Raw genomic sequence first — 17,778 nt, 5'->3', positions numbered from 1 at the left:
GTCAATCTCTCTCTCTACCTTTATTTCTCTCTCTCTCTCTGTCTATTTACATGTAAATTGGCAGTGCCTCTTTTAGTGCCATCTGCTGTACTGGGGTTATGGGCATGGTGACCACGGGACTCCTGGGACACACACACACACCCCTAGATACACACAGGCGCACGCACACACACACACACACACACACACACACACACACACACACAGGCATGGCCTTACTCTATCATCAAAAAGGAAAACGCAGACGCAAGACTTTTCCCTCTGTGTCGGTTTCGTGTCTTAGAGTCCCTCAGAGGCTGTAATTGATAACTTGTGAACAGACCGAGGGAACTGGCGTTATGAGGGGGGGGTGTGTGTGTGTGTGTGTGTGTGTGTGCGTGTGTGTGTGCATACTTACCAGAGATGATTATTGTTAAACAGTAAAAATGGCCGAGCTCGAGCCAGTATGATCGAGTATTAAGTAACACACACTTATTCCTTTATTTCTTCATTAAGCAGTTAGCAGAACCGAGCCGCTAGCCTGCGTTCACACTGGCACTGCAGGGGCAACATGACTTTTTATTCTCGACATGAGCTAGCGAGCTACAGCGACAGAAGGAAAAGCTATTGTTAGTCACGAAGTGGGTGAGACGAGCAACACGAAGAAACTTCAAGTGAACTTTCTGCCAAAAAAAAAAAAAAAGCATTAATGCAGCGAGAGACATGTCTTCAGTTTTGTTCATCCTCACAGCTCCTGAGAAACTTGCTGCAGGCTCGAACTGTTCGCTTTTCTTAAAATAGATTCGCTGTTTTGGCTGTAAATGAAGCAAACAGATGTAGACATGATCAGCCATGTATTCTCTGTCTGATTTATGGTAATACACGATATTGCCAAAAGTTTTGGGACACCCGTTCAAATCATTGAATTCAGGGGTTGGGTTTGACCCCTTAGTTCCAGTGAAAGGAACTCTTAATGCTTCAGCATACCAAGACATTTTGGACAATTTCATTTGGGGATGACCCCTTCCTGTTCCAACATGACTGCACAACAGTGCATAAAGCAAGGTCCATAAAGACATGGATGAGTGAGTTTGGTGTGGAGGAACTTCACAGAGTCCTGAACCTCAACCTGATAGAACACCTTTGGGATGAATTAGAGCGGAGACTGTGAGCCAGGCCTTCTAATCCATCATCGGTGCCTGACCTCACAAATGCGCTTCTAGAGGAATGGTCAAAAATTCAAATCTATATTACATTCATGTGCATGTAAAGGCAGAAGTCCCAAAACGTTTGGCAAAATAGTGTATTTTTGGTGGTCTTGTATACATTTTGTAAAATTTCTGATATTTAATAGGATCATTAACTGCGATTACACACACTGCTCTGCTGACGCGCGATTAGCTGATCGGATAAATGCATGCATTGCAAAAGGGTACAGGCTTGCACGGGTTCCTAATAAAGTGGACACTGAGTGTTTTATGACATTTAATACAGTCTCCTTGCATTTTATTACTGATATAAATGTAAAATATTACTATTCACAGGAACATGCCCTCTTCTACCGGCTCTCCTGTCCTTTAGGCTCCTCTCTTTTCCTTTATTCTCTCAGTCTTTCATTTTTGCTTCTCTTTTTGTTCTGTCTAGTACACCCTAATGAACCCAGATGGACAAATGTCTAAATACTGAAACGCACACACACACACACACACACACACACACACACGGAATAATTACACAGTGTCTCGCTGTCTTCTGTATCACTGTGGATTAGACACCAGAGTTACTCCTTTGAACATGAGAAAGGGGAGCGGTTGTTGTGTCTGCAGGACATGTTTATGTCTGTGTGTGTGTGTGTGTGTGTGAGCTGCTCTCCGAGGAGGAGACGCTGTCGCATGCTGATTTAGGGTGCAAGGAGTGACCATAGAAATGCTCAAAGATTTTAAATTCGATTTCTTTTTCACTTTGTTTCTCATTGTCTATCCAGTTCAGTCAGGGGAGGGTTGGTGTGTGTGTGTCAGGTGTCGGGGGGGGAAAGGGCTTCCCTTCTCGAGTCTCAGCTGCTCTCAAGGTTTCTTCCTCGTTTCCTCTATGCGGATCACTGAAGATGAAGATGGCGGTAAAAACGGACAGCAGTAAATCTGGGGAAATGCGCTGGGGTTCGAGACAAAGCCTTTCAGTGGTGCAGGTTGTTGTGTGTCTAGCTGTAGGATGAGGAGGAGGAGGAGGGAGGAGACTGGGGTGAAGTGAGGAAGCTCCTGTGATGGAGAAGTATTTCTTACATGCAGTCTGTAGATATAAGACAGATACAGGTTTTTACAGAGATGAGAAACACCTTCTTTCTTGAATAAATCATTGTTTATTGTCGGTGTGGGCGTAGCTTAAAGTCTGAAGGCAGAATTGTTTGTTATTAGATTTTAAAGTGTTTTTTTTTTTTTTTTTTAATAAATCCACACCCCAAACAGATTTATTTTCCCTTTATTTTATTTTCCCTTCCTTTATTTTCCCTAGATTTATTTTTTTATTTTATTATTAATTACACTGATTGTATTAAATTAATTTAATTTACATTATATCAGTTATAAACAGCCATTCCTTCACCAGCCTCCTTCTCTCTCTCTCTCTCTCTCTCTCTCTCTCCCTCTCTCTCTCTCTCTTCCTCCCTCTCTTTGTTTCTCTCCATCTCTCTGTCTCCATCTCTTTCAGTTTCTGTTTTTCTCTTTCTCTCGGTCTCTCTCTCTCTCTGCCTCCCTCTCACCCTTTCTCCCTTTGTTTCTCTCCATCTCTTTCAGTTTTTGCCTCCCTCTCTCTCTCTCTCTCTCTCTCTCTCTCTCTGTCTTTCTTCATCTCCCTGTTTCCCTTTCATTCTCCCTCTTTCTTTTTTTCTTTCACACAGCCTCCCTCTGTTTCTCTCCGTCTCAACCCCCCAATCATCCCCCCTCTCAGTCTCTCTCTTACTCTCTTGTTTGGTCTCTCTTATTCTCCCCATGTCTCTCTATATATAACTCTCTCTCTCCACACATACACACACACACACACACACACACAATTTACAAGTAGTTCCAGTAACCTGCTGCTGTTTGCTAAACTCTTGCTGATTACTCTTCCAGTAAAGCGTAGAGATCAAGGACTGTGTGATCAAGTGTGTTTTCCAATGTTTCATGTATTATTATACACTTCATGTCCAATTACATTAGATTACACATCAGCTGTGGTGACCCTCCATGGCTCATCGTGACAGCCACTTACTCGACAGTAACCGCATATCGGCTTTTAAGCGGCAGCTTTACGAGTTCTGCAGTCTCTCTGCCCTGACCCTCGTTTTCTCCTTCCTGATTTGTGTGTTCTAGCGTGTTAGTGTGTCTGACTCAGCCATGTGGCAAGAGAACCCATGCAGAGTGAAGGAACCTCGGCTCAGTGTGGTCAGTTAATGACGTCCTGGAACAGCTCTTTTCCTCTTCTGAGCTTAAGTCATGAATAAGAATAGCATTGAGGAATTATCCGTCCATCCATCCATCCATCCATATGTCACATAACGGAGAGCTGGAGAAAGCAATACAAAGATTTCGATTCCTAGTATATTCGTTATTATTATCTTTCTGTTTTTATACTTATTGTTTCTATTTTTATGTCACGGTCAGTGACAACAGTGTATGGGACCAAATAAAATTTGAATGTTATGGGAAGGTCTAAGGATGCTGCCGGAAGTGACATCATTATGTAAATATAGTGGATGGATGTTTATCTCCTCATCATGGGTGGGATATATTAGTGAACATTTTGTCCTTAAAGTTGATGGGTTAGAAGCAGGAAAAATGGGCAAGAGTAAAGATTTGAGCGAGTTTGACAAAGGGCCAAATTGTGATGGCTAGACGACTGGATCAGAGCATCTCCAAAACTGCAGCTCTTGTGGGGTGTTCCCGGTCTGCAGTGGTCAGTATCTATCAAAATTTGCGAGGTGGAGGATCTGCTGCTAACATCTTGGTGCCAGATACCACATCACACCCTCAGGAATCTAGTGGAGTCCATGCCTTGACGAGTCAGGGCTGTTTTGGCAGCAAAAGGGGCACCAACGCGATATTAGGCAGGTGGTCATAATGTTATGCTTGATCGGTGTTACATGTTAGTGTAATTCCACTGCTTTAACTTGAGTTATCATGTTGTTTCTTGCACCAGGACTTAACGTTACCCCTTTAACCCCCAGATTTTATCGACGCACATGACATGGCTGCCAAGATATTTGTCGACCCTCTCTACATGACTTTGGATGGAAATCCAAATCCATTTTTGTAGAGTTTGTCTAAATGTAAATACACAGAGAGGTGCGAGGTCAAGGTTTGGATATAAAGTTTGCTGCTTGGTAAGACGCAGTAAGCTGGCAAGTTTCCTGGCTGTGTTTCAGCTGAGAATCAGTCGTCTAGAAACTGCAGAGGATGCAGGGTGAGATATTAGAATAATATTTAGGATATAAAGGTTTAAGAGCATTTATCCATTTTAGGTAGGAGCTCCATATTTTAACATGAGCACAATGGAGTCGTCTTAATAAAAATGACAGTTTTAAGCTTGTTCTCATGTGCTTTTATTTTCCTTCATGGTATAGGAGAATTCTTTATGGATTTTTTTTATGCGTTATATGTCTACAGGTTTACTATATATAAACTAAAATGGTCCAAAATATGGCATGATTGTCTGAGGATCTCTGGAAGCTCCGCCCCCTTTCGTCATCTTGCATTATTAATGTTTTGGCATGTGCTCACGGGGCTTGAAAGGTTCAATAATGGCACTTTTTGATAAAGATAAAAAAAACCATTTTGGCTGGAAACAACCATCTCAGAAGATAGCCGTGTGTGTGTGTGTGTCTGTGTGTGTGTGTTTGGACGGGGGGGGGAGGTTTAAATACACCTGACATGTGCAATGTGACGAGAACAATGTAGCAGTCAAACCCAGGCACGGATGTTGTCGTGATTTGTTCCAGTCTTTACGGGTTTATTGCGTGCCCCACATTAATGTTTTTAAGCTGAAATAATGTTGGGCTTCAATTAAAGGTGCCTGTGTTTTGATCAGGCTGTTGTGAGTCTCTGTAGCCTAATTAGTGTTTTCCATATTATAAGTGCCACAAATTACAGCAGGTCTTGAAAAGGTCATGAATTTAATGGGTCTGAGCGTGTAGAGAAGGTCCAATAATTACTTTATTTAGAGAATTTAGTCACTCATACATCATGTAGCCGGTTTGTATGCCAGCTAAATGGTGCTTTTGTTGTTCTAGTTTATGAGGGTTTTCGTGTGTGTGTGTGTGTGTGTGTGTGTGTGTATGTATGGTTTGGTATTATTCACAGTACACAGCATAGCTGCGGTGGTGTTGGGATATTCCAGAGCGTGTGTCCATAGCGTGTTTTTTGTTTGCGGTTTGAATTCTCCAGCAGCGAAGCACCATATGTGAATCTTGGCTGCTGCCGGCACATCTGACGAAAGGCAGATGCTCGTGCTGACCGCATACAAGCCAGGACAGCGTTAATCATAGTGTCCATGCACTTGTCATTTCCTGTATTGCTGTGCTTTTTTTGGAGGCCAATTTCCTGATACGTAAAGATAAGCAGCGTAATGTTTGAGGATTTGGAAAAGCTCATTCTTTCTGTGAAGTCTGGATATGTTGGTTCAGATCAGAGTGTTGCAGTTTGCCAACACAGGCGTTGCACACATGAGAGCTAGTAGAACATGAGAGACAGTAGGAATGCTATTTTTAGCAGACATCCAAAATGACATCACTTTGTGTGACTCGGGGAAAGCCAAACAGACACGAGTGTGACTCAGAGTGACCTCTTCAACCTGATCTCTGCAGACTGAACCCACAGATGAGTGCATTCATATCACACACACCTCTTCAATCTAGATTTGTGTTCAGGTTTGTTATTGTGTTGATTTTTCCGTTGTACATGATAGTGATTGACACAGAGGCCACACCTCCTTTAATGGGACTAGCACGGAGTCCATGCCTCCTTTACTGGGACTGACAGGCACCGAAGCCACACCTTTTTTTACTGGGACTGACAGAAACAAAGGCCACGCCTCTTTTACTGGGACTGACAGAAACGGAGGCCTAGCCTTCTTCACTGGGACTGACACTGAGGCCATGCCTTCTTCACTGCGACTGACAGGCACAGAGGCCATGCCTCCTTCCCTGGGACTGACAGAACCAGAGGCCATGCCTCCTTCCCTGGGACTGACAGAACCAGAGGCCATGCCTCCTACACTGGAACTGACAGGCACAGAGGCCATGCCTCCTTCCCTGGGACTGACCGAACCAGAGGCCATGCCTCCTTCCCTGGGACTGACAGAACTAGAGGCCATGCCTCCTACACTGGAACTGACAGGCACAGAGGCCATGCCTCCTTCCCTGGGACTGACCGAACCAGAGGCCATGCCTCCTTCCCTGGGACTGACAGAACTAGAGGTCATGCCTCCTACACTGGAACTGACAGGCACAGAGGTACACCTCCTACACTGGGACTGACTGGCACAGAGGTACACCTCCTACACTGGGACTGACAGGCACAGAGGTACACCTCCTACACTGGGACTGACTGGCACAGAGGCCACACCTCCTTCACTGGGACTAAGACACAAAGCCACGCCTCCTTCACTGGACCTAACAGACGTAGAGAAACCTACTAGAACCCTGAAGTCAAAGATTAGTTCTGAGAATAAGTGATGAGTGTAGTGATGAAAGAAAACAGAAAGAATTCATTCATAAAGAACTAATAATACAAATTGTACAACATGATAAATAAAAGAAGTAATGAGGAGCAACAGAGTAAGAGAGAATAGGAGAGAGTTGGAGATGGAGGGTCAGAACTGGGAGCTGTTAAGGTGATCTTGATTCATCAGCTGTCATTGATGTGCAGATTGGAAAACTCCCAAGATGCTTTGTGATTCAGAACCAAGTCACTCCACAGCACTGAGTCACAGGCCATGTACAGTCATTTGTTTACAGTGATGACTGACTGAGTTGGGAGTAGAGGGAAGTGGAAAAAAGCTTGATTGTACTATCAATACTGATTTGTTTTCCCAGCTGTGTTTTTTGGAAGAAATTATGTTTCATTGAATGGTGCTTGACTTTATTTAATATTAAATGTGTGAAGATGATTTACTTGATACACACGTGCCAGTTGAGCTGCTCTGTTGCAGAAGGCAGATGTCTGGTTTGTAGAGACGACATCCTATTGTCTTAACTAGCCTAGGTTATGTGACTAATAAATAAAGGATGATAATATTAGTTCCTAATTACTGATTGGTCAATTCTCAAATCTGAGGCTATAGAGTCTAAAGAGTGTGTTCAAGAGAGTGTTGATCTGTGAAGCTTAAAGAGATTAAAGAGTGTATTGCCATAATTACAGGAAACAATCACTTACACAATATAATGAACTTCTTTCTCTGTGACTCCAGAAACCTCTGAGATCATTTAGACAGGACATACAGAATCTCAAAAAACGGAAATTTCAATTAATAGTACAAAGAGGGAATAAAAAATACACACAAAACACAATACACACATAAAAAATATACACATATTAGTAAAGTAAAATAGCTAGTGGTTAAGGTGTTGGACTAGTGACCAGAAGGTTGTGAGTTCAAATCCCAGATACCAAGCTACCACTTCTGGGCCCCTGAGCAAGGCCCTTCACTCTCAGTTGTATAAAAGATGAGATAAAATGTAAGTCACTCTGGATAACGGCATCTGCCAAATGCCATACATGTATGAATACAAGGTCTAAAGTTTATATATATATATATATAGGAGATCACAAGGCCTGAAGCTAAGAAAGCAGAATTGTCCATGCTTTTTGGTCACTCTCTCTTCCCCGTCAATCAAAGTGACACTAGCCTATCGTGGGTGTCTATGCGGAAGAGGGAAAGATACAGCTGTGTCAGAGAGAGAGTGTGTGTGTTAGCCTTCACCCTCTGCATCTGGTAGCTAGTGGGTGGGAAAGTGAAACTTGCGGGCACCATAGAAGTCCAGAAATGTTTTCCTCAAAATACATCATTTCTTTACAACTGAAGAAAGAAAGACATGAACATCTTGGATCACAAGGGGGTGAGTAAATTATTTGTAGATTTTTGTTCTGGAAGTGAACTTTTCCTTTAATGTTATATATTTAATTAGCTATAGTTTTTTTTTTTTAAAGAAATAAGGTGATTCCTTTACATAGACCCGATCCTGTGGATCAGCCCTTTGTGTTGTGATACACCGATCCTGAACCCTTTTATTGATCCACATGCTGCAGCACTGGACTGTGGAAGCAGGGTGTGTTCTCATCCCCACACACCCTCACCTGCTGTTCATTAGCACACAGAAGCCTGTGTTTGCTTTCAGGAAGTGTCTGGAGTGTGGCTTCTCTCTCCAAGGCTGCTGGCATGTGCTAATCTCAGTCTGACACAGTTTTCGCGTGTAATAGGGACGTAGAGAGAATAAGAGCCCATTCTTCAAGCCGAAGCACCTGACACGGAGGCTCATGTGGGTGTGTGTCTGCGTGTGTGTGTGTGAGGGAAACGAGAAACAAAGCTTTACAGCTTGACAGACACAGCGAACTGAAGGTTTCATGACTCACTTCCTGTTTCACGCTGGCACTTGTTGGAGTACTTTTATGTGCTGGAGTTCACACAGTGTCACCTTTGTGTGTGTGTGTGTGTTTTTTTCCCCCAAAGAGGTTAAATTGTCCATGAAAAACATTTGAGGGTTTTTTTGCCACCTCTGCTTTCTAGGTGCTGTCAAGCTTGTGCGCGCGCGTGTGCGCGTGTTTTTAAAATGACCGGAGTGATGACAGGACTCTGCTAAAAGTCTCAGCCTGGTATGAAATGTGAGTCGCTCTCCTTTGTCTCAGGGGTGTATGAGTTCGTCGTCAGCGTGAGCAGCCTGTCAGTGTGTGTTAGCAGTGCTGTGGGTTTCAGTGTGTGTCTTGTAGGTTGTTAGATAGTGTGTGTGTGTGTGTGTGTGTGTGTGAGTGTCTTGGAGGGGGGTCAGGCTTTCTCACAGAAGTGCGAGTGTTTGCTTCTCAAATGCAGGGGCTGCATACACACACTCTATGTCTGTACTTTGCATGCTGTTACCAGCTGCTGGCACAGGTGTGTGTGTGTGTGTGTCATGTGGTGCAACCATAATTTTCCTTTATATATTAAATAATAGAATTTCCTTACAACAGTGTACAGTAACCTGTGTAGAAAACAGTACTGTACAGAATATATAGGCATGTTTATGCATGGAAAATATTATAAAGAGAAGTACATTGTAATAAAGGTCAATATTTGGTGTGATGACCCCTTGGCTCATGTTTACTAAACCCAGCAGTTTACATTTTGATGGAAAAGTATTGTTATAAATATAAAATGTTTTTTTTGTAATGATTCAGTAATGCAAAAGTAAAATAAATATCTAGAACAAAATTTGTAGAAAAATATTATGTTATATTTATGCATTATATTTGTATTGTGTCTCTGGTCATTTGGTCAGTAACAAAAAAACAAAAATTGAAATTTCTGCCAAAAGAAAAATAGAAATGGATTTAAAACAATTTCAGGCAAATTGTCAGAATTGCTGTAATGGATGGACGGTCGCACCACATGATGCTAATACTACTAAGAATGGAAACTTCAAGATGGCTACATATATACTATATATAATGTTGTTGTTGTTTTGGCTGCTCCCTGGTTTGGGGTCACCACAGTGGATCATTTGGTCCACATGTTTTCATTCGGCACAGGTTTTTACACCGGATGCCCTTCTTGACGCAACCCTCATATTTAATACGGGCTTTCGACCCGCACCGAGTTAACTCTTCAGTGGCTGGGTTATCTCCCTGCCCGGGAATCGAACCCGGGCTACGGCAATGAGAGCACAGGATCCTGCTGCTGGACCACCAGGATTAGCAACATGCGTTTATTTATTCAAAACCCTGTTTAACGTAAACAAAAAGGATAAGAATGATGCGTTTGTTAAGCTTGTGTCAGGTGACCAAACCTAGACAATGTGGCATTAAATACAATACTCTACCATATGAATAATACTGCAACAGTGAGATAGTTTCCATGACGTTTTTCAAACTGTCCCACTTCCTGTTTTGTTTTTTTTCTGAGAATGTCCTCGCTGATAAGGGCGTGTTTGTCCTTTATTATAAGCATTGAGACAGCTGTGAGAATAGGACAGGTGTGGAGAGGAAACCCTTCATAAAGGTTACCTACATAGACACCGTTCTTCTGTCTGGAACACACATGATGTCTATTTACAATTTATACTACAGAATTCTCCTCTCTGATTGGTCAGCTTTGACTGCAGTTCAATTTATTAGTAATTCGAGTTTATCCAGCTACATAAGCTAATGTTGGTAATAATAACCAGGAAGAAGTGGTAAAGTTTCAATAAAGAAACGCGTGTATGTGTATAATCATTAATATGGCGAGGTTTCCTGTAAGGAGACGTTTCCTTATCAGGTCTCGGGTGTCAGCGCAGTAATTTTCCACCACAGGAGACTTCAGGACAGAGGACTTTGTTCATTCCGGTTTCTCTGTAAGATGACATGCGGCGTTTCTCATTTTCTTAACTACAAGAGAGGAAGGGGATTTTAAAGGTAACTGGAAATGGTTAAAAAGCGTCATTCTTTCATGAATAGAATAAAACATTGCTGTGGGAAAAAAAGGATTGAAAGGACATGCTGTTTAAGGCAAATAATGAAACTGTCAGTCTCTTTGTGTGTGTGTGTGTGTGTGTCATCACTTTACTCAATTTATGTGAGTCAGTCTGCCAGACGGCCACAAAAACCGAACCCACCTGGTCACTTGTGACATCACGTGAGGGAGGGCTCAGACGCCTCAAAAACACACACTCGCTCTCACACATACACACACACACACACACACACTTGCTCACTCACACTCCCAGGACTCTCAGTGACTCAGAGGAGCTTCCTGCACTTTCTCTAATATTTTGGTCTTGAGTTCTTACTGGAAAGCATACGTCTGAAGTGAAGGCCAGGATGTGTTGAAGGTAAGGCTGAGGATTTCACTGAGAATTCAAAGGAAGCCGTTTTGTTTTATTTAGAAATTGAATTGGTTAAAATAATGACGAGTGTTAGTTTATTTAGAAAAATAGGGTGAAAAATGTACACAGTGCCACATGCTTCTGGGTTTCCTGGTTATACAGAAGAAATAGAGCAGAAATACCTGATGTTTATTGGATGGATGGATGGATGGATGGATGGATAGACAGAGTAGATGGATAGATTGAGAGTGGAAAGAGGGAGGTGGAAATATGAATAAGGTGTATAAATGGATGGAGTAGGTATATCAGTGGAAGGATGGATAGAGTACATTGGAAATGGATTAAACTGAGGAGGTGGATGGATAGAGAGATGGATGGATGGGTGGATGAATGGATAGGCAGAATAGATAAATGGATTGGTCTGTTGTCTAGACTGATGGATAGACAGAGTGGACAGTTGTATGGCTAGTTTGGTTAAGAGATGGATAGACAGAGTATGTGGATGGATTAAAAGACATGAGGTGAATGAAAAAGAAGGATATAATTGATAAGTAGATGAATAAATGGGTGGATGGATAAATAAATGGATAGAGTAGATGGTTGAAGACATAACTAGATGGATGGACTGATGGATAAGAGTGTGTAGATAGATAGGTAGGGTAGAAGAATGGATAGGGAAGATGGATGAATAATCAGAGAAGGTGGATGGACACAATAGATGGGGCAAAAGCCATAGAAGAAAGGAAAAAGGATGGATTGATCGATTGGATGGATGAGTAGCCAGAGAAGGAAGGAGATGGGATTGATGGATGGATTGGTGGATAGCCAGTGAAGGAAGGAAGATGCATGGACTGGATGGATAGATAGATAGATAGATGGATGGATGGATAAAGTAGAATAGATTAATAATGTATGTCTATCAATATGGATGGATGGATAGATGGAGGTATAAAATCAGCCCTGTATTGTGTACACTTCTGTGTTAATGTGTGTTGTGTTGCTTTGCTGTAACTGTAACTGTTCAAGGTCCAAAACACAGGTCCAAAAATAAGACTGTGGATTACATAATGTGTTTGAACTCGCAGGAGGGGTGTGTGTGGGAGAGGAGATGAGAGAAGGCTCGGCAGGGTGTGTGTGTGTGTGTGTCTCTGATGGATCACGAGCATAGTCATGACTCCATCGTTTGTTGAGTCAGGCTTGTGAGAAGTGTGACTAGATGGAAGGAAAAAATAAACATTGTTTACTTTTTATTGTGTTGAGGTGTGTTGCAATATATGAAAACGCACACACTCCTTTTCACACACACACACACACACACACTTGTCAGGTGGAGTCTGGCTGCGAGCTCACAGCTATATTGCAAGCTGTTTCTTCAGCACACAGTCACACTTGACTAGACGGTTGCTGTTACCTGGACACTTAATTCCTATTGTTTATGAGGATTAAATTGATGGGATTTTTCTGAGGTGACTTCAAAACATGCTGATTAATTAAAGACTGCAGTGATTCCTGAACCTGTTTACCAGACACTTCTCAAAGACCTCAAACACGTGATCGATGAGGCTCGTAGATTCTTCTCAGTTACAAACAGCAATGGTTATGGAGCTGAAACGTGACAGAATATTAGGGCAGCCATTTTGTGTAAGCAGAAGCTACAGTTTTCCACAAGTTGTAGTTGATCTTGTAAGTTTTAGGGGTGTATTTATGAAAAGGATTTTTACTTTTGGCTACTCAGGCTAGCTCCTGTTAAAAACCATAGATCATGGATGATCGAATACAATTTTAGGCCAGACATAATATAAGCATAACATTATGACCATCTAATAATGTGTTGGTCCCCCTGTTGCTGCCAAAACAGCCCTGACCCGTAATGAACTGTGTATTCTGACACCTTTCTATCAGAACCAGCATTAACTTCTTCAGCAATTTGAGCAACAGTAGCTCGTCTGTTGGATCGGATCACACGGACCAGCCTTCGCTCCACACATGTATCAGTGAGTCTTGGCCACCCATGACCCTGTTGCTGGTTCACCACTGTTCCTTCCTTGGACCACTTTTGATAGATACTGACCACTGCAGACCGGGAACACCCCACAAGAGCTGCAGTTTTGGAGATGCTCTGATCCAGTGGTCTAGCCATCACAATTTGGTCCTTCATCAAACTCATTTAACTCCTTACACTTGCCCATTTTTCCTGCTTCTAACACATCACCTTTGAGGAAATGTTCACTTGCTGCCTAATATATCCCACCCACTAACAGGTGCCATGATGAGGAGATCATCAGTCTTATTCACTTCACCTGTCACTGCTCATAATGTTATACCTGATTGGTCTCTCTAGATTTCCTTTCTGCCTAAAATGACAATGTTTGAGCTTTAATTTGACCTTCCCACTTCATTAACCATATATATTTTTCTTTCAGAGCTAGCTGCTCCTGCACTACGTGATGTCCGATAACGGAGAAGTGGAGGACAAGCCACCAGCACCGCCTATGAGGAACACCAGCACCATGATGGGATCCGGTATCAAAGAGCCGAGCGCAATGAACCACACCTCCAAACCCCTGCCGCCCAATCCCGAGGACAAGAAGCGCAAGGACCGCTCCATCCGCTCCATCCTCACCGGAGGAGGAGATAAGAGTGAGTCTCAGGGACAATGGAACATGCCGGAATATCTGCCAAAATAGTATTCCATTTTAAAATAATTTGAGGTTTCTGGGTTGGTGGAAAATGGCTTTTTTCATTCCTAAAATATTAAATTCCTCTATTTAATTAATAACTCGATGTTTCAGGCTGTAAAAGGTCCCCGAAAAAATACGCCTTTAGAGTCACGGGCTAATCAGTGCAAAGTCATGAGCAGAGAATGTCTCGCGTTTCAGCACGCCTGCTCAGTTAATTAGCTTCCTGCTAGCAAATAGTTAACCTTACATAACCAGCCTGACCTCGACACAACACCCAGCACACGGCAGCTGGCTGCCCTGAGCCGAGAGAGAGACAGAATGAGCGATTACTAGGAGTGTTGATGGTTGAAATGAATAGAACAGCCAAAAATCACTCTTCAATCAATCATCCAAAACATGTTTGCTTCCAGGCCTTTGCGTCTTTAGTTCCGCATCTTAAAAACCGCATCACACGCTCGCTTTTAAAGCCAGCATTCGGCTCAGCAATGCGATTTGTACACAAACTCCACATGCAAATCAGATCATCTGAATAAGGAATGTTTTTCTCTTTATCCATATGTCTGAATTTAATCAGATCCTGTCATTCATCCATGCTGCTGGCGGATCTGATGGAACCCCAGCGCTGTTCCTGTACTTGAGATCAGACATTAGGGGTCATAAGTGTAGCCATCATTCAATAAAACGTAAAGGTTTTTAGGACATCATTATTCAGACAGTTTTCTATTAATCGAACGCAGCAGCAGAATATCTTTACATCTTAGGAATGGATGGAGGAGGAGATGGGAGTAGTGATGGGATGTTTTTCACCCAATCAAGTCCCACATGATTAGCTTCTGAAAATAAGATTAGCCGTTTTGAGTAAACGTGCTGAGGTGCCATTAAAGCAAAAAGTAAGTAAGTAAATAAATAAATAAATAAAACTTTTCCTATCTAGTCTGAAATATTTTCGAATCTACAACAGCTGATTTCTGTATTGTCTGCCAGCATTCTCCTTACAGCCTGCCTCAGAAATGGCTGATTAAACAGAACGAGTCTGACTCCAGCCTCCGAGTCTTTATCAAAACGTCCCGAGTGTGACTGCTAACTGAGCTCACTGCTGTCGTAGCGATTTCAGCAGATGCAGACGTGTCATTTTCATCAGAAATGAAATCCTTTTACATCTGATGTATTCTCCATCAAATTATTCTTTCTTCTCCCGTGTGTCCGTCCTCAGCCAACAAGAAGAAGGAGCGTCCAGAGATCTCTCTGCCGTCAGACTTTGAGCACACCATCCACGTGGGCTTCGATGCCGTCACCGGAGAGTTCACTGTAAGTGTACACTTTGTGTAGGGTGTGAGGTTCTCATAGTTCTCTCAGTTCACTGTGTGTCCTGTAGAAAACATGCTGCGTTTGGAGATCGAGGTCAACACACTGTCTAGCTTTCAGATCCACTTTTGCGGTTTCTGTGATCTATACTGTATTAGAGTGACAAATTACTGTACTTTTGTATTCCTAATGCTTGGCTTGCAGAATATCGGGTTAATAGGAACTGAAACTGCAAATTTCTACACTGATGGTTGTTCAGTACCTTAAAGAGAAATGTGTTTGCTTTTATAGGTCATATTTACTTTAATAGCTTTGCTGCACAATTGATTTCCATGTTAATTTGTGTGCGTGTGTGTGTGTAGGGTATGCCAGAGCAGTGGGCTCGTCTGCTCCAGACGTCTAACATCACCAAGCTGGAGCAGAAGAAAAACCCTCAGGCCGTCCTAGATGTACTGAAGTTCTACGACTCCAAAGAGACGGCTAACAGCCAGAAGTATATGAGCTTCACAGGTGGGAGTTTCATTGTGTGTAATGATCATGGCTACACACACAGTATCTTTAAAAACAAGGTTTACTCATAAGGGCTTTCTTTCCTTTCTGGGTCTTTTTTTCCCCTTTGCAGATAAAAGCTTGGACAGTTACAGCTCCTCCAATGTTCCGGTAAGTCTTCAGCTGATGGTGTGTGTGTGTGTGTGTGAGAGAAAGATGGAAAAGGTTTATCACAGCTTCATACTTCACACAGACAGAACATCATTTCCAATGGCTGCTCACATACAAGCACACTCATAGACTCTCACTTTAATCCCTGCCTGACTCTCACTCTTCTTTTTCACACAGTGAAACAATAAAAATTGCATCCATATTTAGTATCACTAAGCTCCCCCAAGAAAACGATGAGTCTCATGTCTCGTTTATTTTGGTATTTCAGCCGTGTCTCTCCGAAAAATTCCCCCATGTTTTCTGTGGAATTGAGGTTAGGTCAAATTCGTCGTCTGTGTTAGTGTTTCATCGTGATCATCAAACACACAGCTTTGGCTCTGTGCTCACTACAGTGTCGGAAATGAAATACAGAGGACTGACCATTCTCTTGTTCATTTCTCCAGATACATGTCCTGTTCCCATTAAACAGAAAGTCCCTACTACAGACAGATTTTTTTTGCAGTGTTGCTACACAATTTATTCATATCATTTATATGTATTTTTGAATTGAACTATGGCACGGATTCCCCCCAAAATACCCCTCACCAACTACCCCTTTCCCTCCGACTCAAGGGAAAACACAGAAACAACCTGAGGTTCAGTGAGAAAGCTGTTTCACCGGACCACAGGAAGTTAACCAAATATAATTTAGACAAAGGACAGAGCACTGAATTTAAAAAAGAGAGAAATTAATTAGATTTTTATTTTATTTTATTTTATTTTATTTTATTTTATTTATTTATTTATTTATTTAAGTTTGTTTTTTTGTTATTTTCACCTTGGAAATTCTTTCCCTTTTTTCTAAATTTCAGCCCTATTTGGCTTTCCCCAGTATTGTTGGTTTATTTAATTCCATTCAGTGCAAAATTAGCTCAAACAAATAGCTAAGAAATGAAAGTGACCTAAAATCCACATTACAAACACACACTCTTGCTGAAAGCACACACACTCTTTCACAGACACACGCCTCTACACTGTGAATCAGCGTCTTTTTCTTTTCAGACCTTGCTGACTGTGCAGTTTGGGTGCCATGTTGCCTGGGTTTAGAGCAGAGGCATGATTCAGTTTTGTGCCTGCGGTTATGTCACTAAAAAGGGAATTTCTCACAGCTAGCTCTATTCCATCGCTGATCTTTAATGCGGCTTATGTAGGCCAGTAAGTTGTCAGCTCTAGCCCCGCTGCAATTTATCAAAGCCGAAGCATAAAGCTAGATATTAGTGCCGACTCAGCTTCCGCTTCCCTCCACAGAACTCCAAAGCCGTGTCTGAAAACCCCGCCGTAGCAACCGTATCCGAGGACGAAGACGAGGACGAGGCCACGCCGCCACCCGTGATCGCTCCACGACCCGAACACACCAAATCCGTGAGTCCAGCTTGCACGCAAGATTCGAATTTCCACCTTTGTTTGTGTTTTAATCCTCATGGCTTTCCCATCGCTCTCCTTGCTCTCTCCTTTCTTTTACATGCTCCTCCCTCTTCCCTTCTGTTTCTTCCCCTCTACCCGCTCTATTTCTTTTTCCCTGCTCGTTTCTCTCCCTCCTTTGTGGCTCAGGTAGCACTGCTTGGGTATGCCTTATAACAAGCACTAGGAATCAGCCATGTGTCTCCAAGCAGAGTAATTGAGGAACAGATTTGTGTAGTTTATTTTTATTCAGGCCACAGTGTATATGTTGGCTTCACAATGTTGGGGAAATATGAACAATTTAATAGGAATTTTGCTGGGAATTTGTCTGGTTTCTATGAGGATTTTTTTTTAGTAGAAATGTTTCTTCTTTTGACTTGACTCCAGAATAAAATAAAATAAAAACGTAGTAGTGTTTATTTTAAGTGGAATGTATTCTAAGAGAAAGCGGAAGGGGATTTTAATGGACAGAATGGAGGAGGGGAGTAAAAGATGAGTGCGAAAGAAGAGTGTGAAGGATGGACAGAAGGAGAGAAGTGTAAGATAGTGGTGTGGAAGTGGACAGAAGGAGAGGTGTGTAGGAAAGCAGTGAGTGAAGGACAGAAGGATTGGACAGAAACCTGGGGAGTAGTGGACACAAGGCTGTGGACTGGAGGATAGACAGAAGGAGGGAAGTGAATGTGGGCA

The 17,778-nt window shown here is 42.3% G+C and overlaps 1 protein-coding gene across 5 annotated transcripts in view; it reads left to right on the top strand.

Moving 5' to 3' along the window:
* Positions 1 to 17,778, top strand: part of pak1 (p21 protein (Cdc42/Rac)-activated kinase 1) — a 61,391-nt gene that overhangs the window by 28,928 nt on the left and 14,685 nt on the right. For 3 of the 5 annotated variants that reach the window (XM_058387971.1, XM_058387975.1, XM_058387976.1), the window contains exons 2-6: positions 13,429 to 13,645; positions 14,900 to 14,994; positions 15,354 to 15,501; positions 15,614 to 15,651; positions 16,939 to 17,052. In XM_058387971.1, the coding sequence (XP_058243954.1) occupies positions 13,453 to 13,645; positions 14,900 to 14,994; positions 15,354 to 15,501; positions 15,614 to 15,651; positions 16,939 to 17,052 (588 nt within the window). In that variant the 5' untranslated portion in view covers positions 13,429 to 13,452. Of the gene's footprint in view, positions 1 to 8,624; positions 8,832 to 10,853; positions 11,012 to 13,428; positions 13,646 to 14,899; positions 14,995 to 15,353; positions 15,502 to 15,613; positions 15,652 to 16,938; positions 17,053 to 17,778 lie in introns of those variants that run through there. The other 2 variants (XM_058387974.1, XM_058387973.1) reach the window with 2 other exon arrangements.

This window comes from Hemibagrus wyckioides, linkage group LG04 (genome assembly GCF_019097595.1).
Source record: "Hemibagrus wyckioides isolate EC202008001 linkage group LG04, SWU_Hwy_1.0, whole genome shotgun sequence".
In the NCBI taxonomy this organism is placed as follows: domain Eukaryota; kingdom Metazoa; phylum Chordata; class Actinopteri; order Siluriformes; family Bagridae; genus Hemibagrus; species Hemibagrus wyckioides.
This window is presented reverse-complemented; position numbering and strand designations above follow the sequence as displayed.